General features: G+C 44.1%; 1 protein-coding gene across 1 annotated transcript in view; it reads left to right on the plus strand.

Moving 5' to 3' along the window:
* Positions 1-10,647, plus strand: part of LOC147111267 (protein phosphatase 1M-like) — a 37,885-nt gene extending 27,238 nt beyond the window's left edge. The window contains exons 4-10 of the mRNA XM_086002010.1: positions 112-224; positions 1,115-1,199; positions 2,327-2,445; positions 4,207-4,270; positions 6,598-6,705; positions 7,706-7,854; positions 8,625-10,647. Coding sequence (XP_085858136.1) covers positions 112-224; positions 1,115-1,199; positions 2,327-2,445; positions 4,207-4,270; positions 6,598-6,705; positions 7,706-7,854; positions 8,625-8,772 — 786 coding nt within the window. The 3' untranslated portion in view covers positions 8,773-10,647. The remainder of the gene's footprint in view (positions 1-111; positions 225-1,114; positions 1,200-2,326; positions 2,446-4,206; positions 4,271-6,597; positions 6,706-7,705; positions 7,855-8,624) is intronic.
* Positions 10,648-12,957: the final 2,310 nt, after the last annotated feature.

The following is a 12,957-nucleotide window of genomic DNA, read 5'->3' on the forward strand; positions in this document are numbered from 1 at the left end:
CCTGAGTTTTTAAAGGTTTGTAGATTGGAAGAGGAAGGGAGCACTGAGGGAGGTAAGGAGCTGTGCGTTTTGAGGTCAATTTACCTGGTTTTGTATCTTGTTTCTCCACAGGATGAGCTGATTGGTCACCACCTGGCATCTCGTAACCAAGCGGGAGGCTGTACTGCCCTGGTTGTTCTCCATTTGCAGGGAAAGTTCTATGTGGCCAGTGCTGGAGACAGCAGGTTAGTGTGTGAACGGACTGGTCTTTTCGCCATTGTTACTTCTTAGCAGCCTGTGCTTTGGTCTGAGTGATGCTGCTTTATTTGCCTTTACTTCCACAGCCTGATCTCAAGTCTCGTGCCTCTTGTGCTCGTATACAGATAGCACTGGGAGAGGTCCCAGAACAGGCCATCTGCCTGCCCACCCTCTTGGATGGGGTTTGGTACAAATATAAGAAAGATTTTTTTTTTGCCCATTTTCCCTTTTCTCAAGCGTACATTTTCCAGCAGTCGGCACTGGATTTTGAACTGGGGCAGGAATCCTATCTGATTTTTTTTTTTCTTCTGCCTTGCCCAAGGGGCACCCAATCCGATTGTAGCTCCTCAAATGCCACCCTTGCTGAACTTGGCACCGACAGACATGATATGGCTATTGCAGAGCTATTTCTTGTTTTGTTTTTAAATTGTGGGAGTATTAAATCCCTCTATTTTTCTCCCCAGTTCCCATAGTAGCCCCAGCCCTACTCTACAACACCAGCCACAGAGAGAGCAGGTGGACAACCTGCCCTACAACTCCTTCAGGGCAATCTAGGTTCTAGGAGCATGCAACGCCAGCTTTGGGATGACTTGCTGATCTTCACCTTGTTGCTGCGGGGCATCAAGCACTTAGTGTTGTACAGGAGGATTGAACAAGCGTCCACAGGTTGCATGATGCAACGTGTTTAGCACGCCAGCACTCCCCATCTGTTCTCCAATCTTATTCGTATTTTGTCACAATGTCAACCTCACACTGTGATCACTGAAACTCTGCGGCACCCCTTAGTACGGCTGTTGTGTTGTCCAAATACTTGCCTGAATGTTGTTCTCTATGGGGCACAATGCAATAAATGTTAATTATCTTTTTTTTTCTAAAGAGCAATTATCGTGCACAAGGCTGATGTTCTACCTCTGTCCAACGAATTCACAGCTGTGACTGAGAGACAAAGGATTCAGTATCTGGTAAAATGCAACATTTTCATCTTGGTTCTACTGAACTCTGGAAGACTCGATACATACTTTAATTTAGTTTCATTTTTAAAGCAATTTATTAAATAGTGCGTTTTTTATATTTTTCTAAATAACAATCTAATAAAGGTTTGGGATGCTGCCCTAGGATTTGAGCCATTGGGGGACCGGGAGGCAGTGTAGGTCAGCGAGCAAGACAGCACTAAGAAGCTAATGTGCCCAGTCAGAATCAACACGTGCCACCTATTTCTCCCCAGGTCTGATCTCTCACTAACCAGTGTACACTATTGTTTCTGGCGGAAACGTTGGACAACAACGACTTGCATTTATATAGCGCCTTTAATGTAGTAAAATGTCCCAAGGCGCTTCACGGGAGCATTATCCAACAAAATTTGACACCGAGCCACACAAGGAGATATTAGGATAGGAGCTTGATCAAAGAGATAGGTTTTAAGGAGCGTCTTAAGAGGAGAGAGAGGCGGAGAGGTTTAGGGAGGGAATTCCAGAACTTAGAGAGAAAAGTTGGGGCTACTAACATAGAAACATAGAAGATAGGAACAGGAGTAGGCCATTCGGGCCCTCGAGCCTGCTCCGCTATTCAATGCGATCATGGCTGATCATCCAAATTCGGTACCCTGTCCCTGCTTTCTCCCCATATCCCTTGATCCCTTTAGCCTTAAGAAATATATACTAGTGATACATTTACAGAAATAAAATCAAAATATATATATATAATATATATATAATATTATTACAGGAAACTTTGGTTTATCCGGAGGTTGTATGTCCGGAAACCTCGATCTACCGGCAGAAATCAGGAGCTGTTTTGTTAGGTTTTTTTTCTTCTCGTGGCTTTTTTTTTCAACAGTCAGGCTACGGAAAGTCTCTCTGAAGCTGTTGCTAAGCTACAGAGATGCTTCCAAGGTACGGGCCGACTGTTTAGAAGCTGTTGCTAAGCAACAGTGTTTGTTGTCAGATACGGAGATGAAAACCTCCGTATGCTTCAACATTAACGCTGGTATGTCCGGCAGTTTTGATAGGTCGGCAACAGCTCGGTCCCGTCGGTGCCGGATATCACAAAGTTTCCTGTATATATTTTATAACTCAACATTTCCTTGCAGGCGTTTCTGAAGCCCGAGTTACTGGGTGAAGAGTTTTCAAGATATGAGTTTCCTCGCAGAGTGAAAAAGAATGATATTGGAAAGAAGATATTGTACCGAGATTACTTCATGTCTGGCTGGTGAGCATTTATTACACCATCTGCCATTCTGAGAAAATCACACACCAAGAGCGTTTACATTAAAAAAAAATGTATTTGCTTGTCCATTAATTTGATTTTTTTTTCTTTTTCTCTCCCTCTCCCCTTAATCTGCACATACTATGAAGCATTCTGCTGCTGAATGCCGGCGAGCAATCTGCTTCCAGGCCTCTTCTGCTAATGCTGCCGTTGATTCAGTTGAGCGAAATGAAAGTAGACCGTGGGCACGCGTCCTTGTGAGTTCCCCTCCGTCACTGTGAGGAAGTGCCTGTCCTCTGCTCGATGTGGAGCTTTTCATTATTGAATGCTTTGCCCCCGTTCACGTTCACTGCAGAGGGCGTCAGTCTGTTCCACATGTCAACGACTGCACATGTGAAAAATATAATTCCTTAATTTAAGTTTGGCTTGTCGCGTTTATCGCATATCTCGTTCTGCTTCGTGGGATTGTAGAAGTATATCTGGATTCCTGGTTGCCCTGTGAAGGTGGTTTTGAGCCTTCTCCTTGAACCGCTGCATTCTTTCGTAGCTGTTTGATACAACTGAGTGGCTTGCTAGGCCACTTCAGAGGGATGTTAAGTGTCAACCACATTGGCGTGGTACCGGAGTCCCATACAGGCCAGACCAGGTAAGTACGGCAGGTTTCCTTCCCTAAAGGAAATTAGTGAACCAGTTGTTTTTTTTTTTAAACAACAACATAACAGCTTCATGGTCACTCCATCGCCTCCAAGTCACACACCATCTTGACTTGGGAATATATCCCCACTGCTTAATTGCCGCTGGGTTAAATGTCCTGGATTTCCTTACCCAACACCATCGTGGGAGCACCATCACCAGAAGGACTACAGGGTTTCCAAGAGAAGGTTCACCACCACCTTCTCAGGACACCAAGGCCATCCCCATCCCAAGAACAAATACATGTGGTTTTTTTTAAATTGCTGAGTACTCTGTAGATTTCTGAATTCTAGTCCTTTCCCAGGTATCTTAAGACAATTTTAAACATTCTGCTTCAATACCTTCCCGAAGATCATTTATAAATATTGCCAACCATGCTGATCACAGCTGTGCCATTGATCGCTGCTCTTGGCTTCCTGTTATTTACCCAATTTACAATAATTTACCCCAAGAGCTTTGACTTGAAAGAAATAACTTGGATGTATATCGCGTCTTTCATGACGTCAGAACATCCTAAAGCACTTTACCGCCAATGAAGTACTATTTGAAGTGTAGTCACTGTTGTAATGAAGGAAACGTGGCAGCCAATTTGCACGCAGCAAGCTCCCACATACAAAATGTGTTAATGGCCATGTGATCTATTTTAGTGATGTTGCTTTGAGGGATAAATATTGGCCCAGGACACCGGGGGTAACTCCCCTGCTCTTTGTAAAAGATCCCATGGCACTATTACGTTCACTCGAGGGCAGACGGGGCTTCGGTTTAATGTCTCATCTGTAAGACGGCACCTCTGACAGTGCAGCACCCCCTCAGCACTGCACTGGAGTGTCAGCCTAGTCTCTGGAGTGGGACATGAACCCACAACCTTCTGACTCCGGGGCGAGAGTGCTACCCACTGAGCCATGGCTGACACAAGTTTCTTGTGAAGCTCCTTACTTAATAACGCACATAATATTTCCATCATCCAACAGTTTTGTCACATCCACCAAGAATTCCAATGGATATGGCCTCTCTTTATAAACCTGCACTGGCTTGAGATCATTGCCCTCGGTCTTGCTTTGTCTGTTTCAGGGGATACAAAACTGCAGAAGAAGGTGACCTCAAATACCCTGTTGTGCATGGGGACGGCAGACAGGTACAACTTTGAAAAAAATCACTGTACAAATTGCCATGGGCATTGTGTAATTTGAAAGAGATGGTGTTGCCGTGATAACGCCATAGAGGCAAGCAGTGACATCGGATTACATCGGATATACGGCACAGAAACAGGCCATTCGGCCCAACCAGTCCATGCCGGCGTTTATGCTCCACTCGAGCCTCCTCCCATTTTTTATTTTATCTCCTCATTTTATTTTAAATGCAGTTATCTCATTAATAATCTCATCATCCAATGTCATGTCCACCTGTTCTATCTCCCTGGTAAATACTGAAGCAAAATAATTATTTAATATTTCTGCCATCTCTCTCTCTCCCCTTAATGGCCCTATTCCCATCCCAACCTTTTTTATTGATATGCCTGTAAAATATTTTACTATTTTATTTTATGTTCCTTGATAATTTAATTTGCCTTCCTAATTGTTTTTTTGAGTTCTCTCCTCCTAATCCCTTTGTATTCTCCCTTATCATGCACTCCCCTACTGTTTGTGTACTTAATGTTTGCCTCTTTCCTTACCCTCAATTGTTCCCTTATGGCTTTATTCATCCATGGAGTCTCATTAGTGTTTAGTTTGTTCTACATTGTTGTTTGCCAATATTGTTGTCCATTTTATTTCCCCAATTTCTATTCTCAGCCCTGCAAAATCAGCTTTTCTCCAATTTATTACCCTGGTTTTCATCATACTTATGTCCTTCTCAATTATTATCTTAAAGCATATTATATTATGGTCACTATTGCCTAGATGTTCCCCTACTTTTACTTCTCTTACCTGCTCTGGTTCATTCCCCATTACTAGATCCAATAGCAAATCCTCCCTTGTTGGGCTTTTTACATATTGGGTTAGAAAGGACTCCTGTGCACATTGTAGGAACTCCATTCCCTTATCCCCTTTACCTACCTCTTCTGTCCAATTAATACCAGGGTAGTTGAAATCCCCCATGATTATTATTCTATGTTTTTTACTCTTTTAAAAAAAAAATCTGCATATTTCTTCTTCCACCTCCCTTCCACTATTAGGTGGTCTGTAGACTACACCTATTAGTGTGATTGATCCTTTATTATCTTTTATCTCTATCCATATGGATTCTATTTTTGTCTTGCTGATAGCTGCGTCACTTTTTTCTACTGCCATTATGTTATCCCTAATAAGTACAGCTACTCCACCTCCCCCTTTTCCCTCTCTATCTTTTCTAAACATGTTATACCCGGCAATGTTTAATTCCCGGCCCTGACATCACTGATGCCATCATCGTTCCTAGCAACATAAATCAATCACCAAAAATATATTCAAGAAGAGTTAGATATATTTCTTAAGGCTAAAGGGATATAGGGACAGGGTACTGAGTTTGGATGATCTGCCATGATCTCATTGAATGGCGGAGCAGGCTCGAGGGGCCGAATGGCCTACTCCTGCTGCTATCTTCAATGTTTCTGTTTCATTACATTGTCACTTGAGTGGGCTGCTAAAGCTGTACACAAATCATTGTGGGTTTACTCTCATGATCAGAAACATTCAAACTTGAGCATCTGCTGCAACAGAAACGTACCACCTGGGCAGCATTTGAGCTGACATTTAGGAACAGGTGCAGGCCATTCAGCCCTTCGAGCCTGCTCCACCGTTCAATCAGATGATGGCTGATCTGCACCCCAAACTCCATTTACCCACCTTTGCTCCATATCCTTCCATACCCTTACCGAGCAAAGGTTTCAGTGTACTGTCTGAGGCATAAGCTGCTTTAAGCAGGCCAGTAGCACAGAACTTTGGTGCACCAAAGTGGTTCCCCTCGCATGTGATTTTCCCCCCCTCCCCTCCCATAGCAGGTTCCCATTCTCAGCTGGACCAGAGTGAGTTGGCACTGAGCAGGAGCCAGTCCTTATCCCAGAGGGAAAATCATAGGCACGAGAAATCCTGCGGTGTTTCTGCGCACTGGCAGCAGACTCGAGATGAGCAATGGCTTGATCCCTGATCTATGCCCAGTCAGCTGATCTCTGCTAGGGGGGTGGAAGCACAATAGTTGTCCTCAGCTGGGGAGGTGAGAGTGAAAATTCCTGTTCCTAATTGCTATTCAGTGGTGCCTGCTGAAAAGTGTGGATATCTAAACTTCAGTTGAGCACAGTATTGGGCTTGACTATGATTTCTCTTCCTCATCCACCCTGTCAAATATCTTTGGCAGGCAAATGCTCGTTAAGTATTTTTATACTTTCAATATTTCTTATACAGATGGACCTTAATGTGATTTCATCTTCCACAAAATCTGCCGTTCATTCTGCTGTTTTCGTGACACAAAATTTGGCTTCTGTTTCAGACTCGAGTGATGGGGACTATCGCAGTCACACGGGGACTTGGAGACCATCGATTAAAGGTCTACGACACTGATCTCCACATAAAACCATTTTTATCTTGTATTCCTGAGGTAAGTGTATTAGACTTTACAGCACAGAATGCGGAGAAACAGCAAGGGCTTTTACCACTTGTATCTCAATCTGCGTATTGCTCATGGTGTTGGGTGTAACTAGAAGGTTCTCCACTCATTGAATTTGCACTTCCGTTGTTCTCTGCAAGTACAGCGAGTGCTGCAAGTACAGCGAGTGCTGCAAGTACAGCGAGCACTTAAGTGAATGAACACTATGGACTCATTATCACCAGGGAGGTTGAGGATGCTCGGTGAGTAACCTGTGTGAGATGCTGAAGAGTAGCCAGCAACCATCAAACCACAGCCCTGCATCAATTAGGGATTCCAGAGATTAAATAAATAAGGTATAATGGGTGTAATTTCAAAGATGTGCGGTCTGATTCCTGGCTCTGCTTGCAGAGAGCGCTAGTTGGGAAATCAGCCCTATTGGCCCGGGTTTTGCTGTCTGTGGGAATTCTTCAATGTGATCGGCTGCTTAGACAGCTTGATGACGACATTGCTGCTCTACGCTGGGGATATCCTTTTGACAGCGCTACAATCAAATTAAGGTCGAGAAAGCTAAAGTTTTCACCACAGCGATCGCAGGAACTTTGTGGGCAGCTTTCTTCGAGGTCAGCGGCGATCGCTGTCGCTTCGCCGCTGACCGCAAATTCCGGGCCATAATCTCAACAAGGGGTTTACACGGCACAATAGACCTAGCGAGTGAAGCTTGACCAGCTAATGGCTGTAATTAAACCAGAGGTGAGATTGCAGCCATGAAATCAGTTTTGGGTCTGTTATTTTGCCGACCGCAAGTTCACAAAGCCAAATGTTGGCAGCCAACATGTTACATGGCATTCAGTTTTAATTATTGTGTGCAAATTTATTGAAGCATAATTTGCAGCTAATTACTAGAAAATAACTTTATGCATTTTAAATTATTCTTTATATGTTCATCAGTAACTATGACCATAAATATATCTTATACTCATGGCTTTTTCCTGTTTTTTTTTTTTTTAAGGTGACAGTCTTCGATCTGGGACAACATGAATTTGGACAGAGCGATGTTCTCGTAATGGCCACCGATGGATTATGGGATGTCATGTCTAATAGGGACGTGGCAGACACTATTGAGGAGTTTTTGGAAGATCAGAAGCATGATCCACGCAGGTAAAGGGTGCTCATCATTTGAGCTTTCTGTTTTCCTGACGTGTATTTTTATGGTCACCAACGCGAGATGTGTTTAGTTTAATAAATGCGATGTGAATGATGATGCATGCCGTCGAACTTCAAGAATTGACATGAAATCACTTCATTGCTCCCCTCAGTTGGTAAAAGCAATGGCCCGGAATTTGCGGTCCCGATGAAGGTGAGCTGGCAGCTTCCGCCGTTTGAAGCTGACCGCAACTTCAGGATTTAGTGCATGCGCAGCCTAACACGGAAATCCTGAAGTTGCGGTCTGTCATTCACTGCTCCTCCGCAGGCTGCACTGTGCCCTCCGGCACCACCCCACCCCACCTTCCCCCACAGAGACAGCAATCAGTGAGATGTGTCAAATCATGGAAACTGACAAAAACTTTGGCTCTTCTGCGGTAACTACGCTGTTAAATACCCCACTAAAAGTTAGACGCTTTTGGATTAGGTGTAACTGGGGTTTTAGCAGCGTATTGACAGCTAAACAAAGGTTACGACCCTGAAAAACGAATTTTAATTTTGTGGAGTGTTAACTGATACCTATCTAGGCTAAAGAGAGGAAAATCAGTCAGTGGTTCCTATTTCTGATCACCGTTCAGTGAAACCTGTTGAACAATAACCAGTTCAGGCTTGCCTAATGTATCCCAAGCTGGTCAAATATCACGTGTGAAGAATGATAATTCCACTGAGAGAAAGAAAGCAAATTGCCCCCCAGAAATATACAACTTATCTTTTTATTTCTGTAGGTACACAATGCTGGCCCAATGTCTTGTACTTAAGGCAAGAGGCACACTACACGGCAATGACTGGAAACTGGAAGATGGTAGCTTTGCCTCATTCGATGACATATCCGTATTCGTGATACCGCTACATAATATAGGAGGCACAGTGTGACCTTGGGTCTGAAGAGAGCCATAAAACTTCCACGGCTGCCCGCTGATTTCAGTGTTTCAGACTGACCGTTGACAATCCCAAGTATAAACTTGTGTTTGAGGTGGCTTTGAGGGTCGCTGGAGATCAAAGAGACAAAAAGTCCTGCCGCCTTTTCATCCAGCAAAACTGCCTGGGTTGTTCACTCGGTTGCTGATCACTTCTTTTTCCCTTACCAATTTCACAAGGAATTTACACCATGAACAATGTCCAGTTCAGTTCATCCACTGAATGTTTTTTGCCACCAGAAGTGGGACAGTGTTGTGCGGTGCCATGGATCTGTAAGTATTGGGTTTTCACCCAGTGATGTGTATACTGTTACCAGTCAGAGGGCAAATACACCTCATTGCATTCTTGTAACATCTCCTGGTTCCCAGCTTAGGTCCCATTCTGGTGACCTCTCCTTGGGCGCCAGTTTATTGCTGTTGACCAACTTGGGTGACATTGGCCAGTTTAAGCAGCATCGGTCAAGTTTTAGGAATAGGTCCCCTGCCCACCCTCTTGCTCCCTGCAGTATTGTGGCAGAGAGGGTCTTTGAGATGTTGAATACTAAAGTACAAAATAAGAGGACTTTAAAAAATAAAAAAAAAGTAATTCCAGTTGATACATTTTGACTGAACGATAACAAATATATTGGTGAAAATAGCTTTTAGATGGTATAGAGTGAAAATATATACTTAGAAAGACCGACCATGAGAATATATTTGATAATGTTATGGTGTTAATGAGGGGACAAATATTCTTTTGACCGTTTTCATCTCTCCCACCCCACTCCATCTGTTCAATTCCATATTTAGTTCTATGTAAATATTAAAGAGCAGTTAATTTTCATCAGTGAAAAACTTGGACTAGAGACAATATCCACAAATGTGCAGTCATAAATGCATCGGAACCTTCTGATACCACATGCCACAACCTGGATCGATGCACTAACCTGAACTATACACCGATGGCATCTGAAGTCTATAGAGGACATCTCGGCTTTGTCAGTGGAACAGCCTCCAGCAAAAGCAAAGGCTGTTTTATGACTAATTCATGTCATTTCGAAATGTTTAAGACATTTCATTTAAATGCTACGCACTTTATAGATGATATACAAAGTAAGTATTTTTAAATCAAATATTTCAGCGGGAGCTTAAAGGTGGGGTGGGGGAAAGTAGTTTGTACCTCCTGACTCAAAAAGCACATGGGGTTGAGTTTCCGCAGGGATTCTCCCGATCGTCTGCCATAACTGTGGCAGAAGAGCTGTGGAAACCCAGTTTAAAAACGGAATTTACACGTTTTCTGGGGATTTCTGCAGCTCTTCCACGAACGTTCAGGGGGGATAAGTGGGAGAATCCCTGCGGAAGCCCCACCCCCATAGTCTCGACCAATTTTTTGAAGGTTAACTGAACCTCAGACTCTAAATCACTCCCTTTTCTTAGTTAGAATGTACAGTAAACGGAACTTATCCGGATTTGTATCAGGCTCCTCGGTAAATGTAATAGCAGGAGGATTCCCAGATTCAATCCTTGGGCTGTGCTGATGCTACTGTGGTGCATGCCGGTTTCTCCTCAGGGCCTGGGTATAAAACAGCGGGCCCGAGTACTTGGAACTCAACTCCTGAATCTAATGGGGCCACACTGGCGCGGAGAGTGCTTTCAGTGCAGGTGCTGAGCACTGCCGTTCATAACCCTGATAACGACTTAAATAAAAGTGTTACAAAATGTTCGCCTTTTTTGGTGAAGTTTATCTCTGCAGCTTTCAGTTGTCATATGATGGAATACCTTAACATTTCTTTTGTAAATGTTTTTAATGCTGGAATGGTACAATTAAATCATGTTTGCTTTTTAAAAAAAAGATTTTTTTCTTATGTAATGAAATTAGATCAAGTGTTGCTGCAAGTGATGGGACCCAAGCTCTGGAATTCTCTCCCATAACCTCTCTGCCTTTTAAGACGCTCCTTAAAACCTACTAAAGAGTGGATTTTCCACTTGTGTGCTGTGTATTGAGAAATCGCTTGGACACGGCCCGTGTGTTACAGTCCGTCCATCCATTACAGTTTATGGATTAAAATTGTGGCTGTCCGTGTGTGATCTAAGGCTGAGATCGCTAGATTTTTGGACTCTAGAGGAATCAAGGGATATGGAGATCGGGCGGGAAAGTGGAGTTGAGGTTGAAGATCAGCGGTGATCTTATTGAATGGCGGAGCAGGCTCGAGGGGCCGTATGGCCTACCGCTGCTGTTATGTTTTTGACCAAGCTTTTGGTCACCTGTCCTAATATCTCCTTGTGTGGCTTGGTGTCACGTTTTAATATTCCCCTGTGAAGCACCTTGGACATTTTACTGCACTCCGCCGGGGGGGGGGGTTCAGGAGGCCGGGGACGGGAGTGCTGGCAGGCGGCCAACAACAAAAATGGCCGCCCTGCACCTCCTTTAATTTGCGCCTCCCCGGCCGCAGGTAGGCCCCCCTGAACCGGTCGGACATAGCGTCCAGCGGTAAATCAGGGGACGCTGCCAAATATCGCAGCCGGGGCGCTGTGCACGCCGATGACGTCATCGGCACCGCTAACGGTTAGCGCCACCACTAACGTCCTGCGGAATTTAGCGGGAGGCGTGGGCAGTGCCGCGCCCGAGCGCCAGTTGGCTTGCGACCCACTTAGCGCCCTCTTAAGGCGCTAACGGGTGGCGCAGCCAACTGAATTTCTCCCCCCTTTATGTTCTCCAATGGCTCAGTGAGTGAGTACTACCCAGCACAGAACTGAAACCTGACCCCAGGTAAGTCCCCAGATTTGATGGCTGTTCTTTGCGGAGGTTTTTGGCCCCAGCTGGGGTGGCAGAAGAGAGGCAAACATAGGCCTCGGTCGCCCTGGCCTATGGAGAGGGTTCTCACTGCCGATTGCTTGCGACTATCTCCTGTTGGGACGTGTGGGTAATCAGGCTTGGCTGCATTATCTTCTGGTGAGTGACTAGCCTGCTACCGCTCAATGTCTAGGCTCACGCACAGAGTGGCTGTACATAGCTGCACTGCACCTGGAGTATTCTACTTCTTGTCATCTTACCGCACAGGAACTGCAAGACCAACAAGAATGACCACATCCCCAAGTTGTAAGACGTTCTGATTGTCTGACTGTTTATAGAGTTCACACCCGTGGAACAGACAACACAAAACCCAATGAATCTGTGAAACTTCTTTTACTTAAAAATCAAGAGGTTACAAGTAATTACCAGAATACAAACTGTACTCAATTCATGTACTTATTACAAGCATCTAAAATAATTTACTTTAAGCTTCAGTGATTATAAGCAAAACCACATACGTTACTATTCACCAGATGAGAGGCCAATGCAACGATGACAGACGTATGACTGACTTTAACTGGCAACTGACCAGCTCACCATCGACTGCAGCCCCGAATGTCTGTGTCCAATAATACTTATACCCCAAAACTTGGCAACTCGCCCACAGCATTCATGTTTCAAATTGTGTGGATAATGTTTTTTCTCTTTCTCCTATCTGTTTTGATGCTTATTTAACCAAGGCCAGACATCCAAGGATTGGAGTGAGTCATTGTTTTTCACATCTGCAGGGCTGTTGACTCGTGGTCCTCACAGAATTTTCAAGATTAAATGGCCCAGAAATTCGAGTCGGGGGCTTCCCGCGCGCGGGTGTAAGCCTCCGACCTGCACTTACCTAGCGCGATGACCGTTGTGCTGTGGGCCCGCGTGGAATTCCGATCCGGGGCCTCCTCCAACTGCCGGCACGCAGTGCTTGCGTATCCCAGGGGCGCAGTTAGTTCGATGCGTCCCCTGGGCCATGGGGAGCCAATGGTAGCAGGGAAGGCTTCATTCATAAGTTTGACAGGAAGGGCTGTCAAAACTTATAAATACTACGGGCCCAAAAACATCACTAAATCTTCAAATAATTTTTTTTTTTTTAAATCACATTTTTAAATAAACTATAAATTACATGAAATAACTATTTTAAACAATAATTTAGATTTTTGGAAAAAAAATTATTTTCTAACAGGGCTAAAAATAAACTTACCTTTCTTTAAAGTATTTAAAAATAATAAACCTGTGGAAAAAATGTTTTAATTTTAATTAATTCACCACTTACCTTGTAAAAAGCAGGCTGTAGTGTATGTACCCGTCTACCCTTAAGGAAAT

This window comes from Somniosus microcephalus, chromosome 11 (genome assembly GCF_052327205.1).
Source record: "Somniosus microcephalus isolate GS21.2 chromosome 11, FLI_Smic_1.0, whole genome shotgun sequence".
Lineage (NCBI taxonomy): Eukaryota > Metazoa > Chordata > Chondrichthyes > Squaliformes > Somniosidae > Somniosus > Somniosus microcephalus.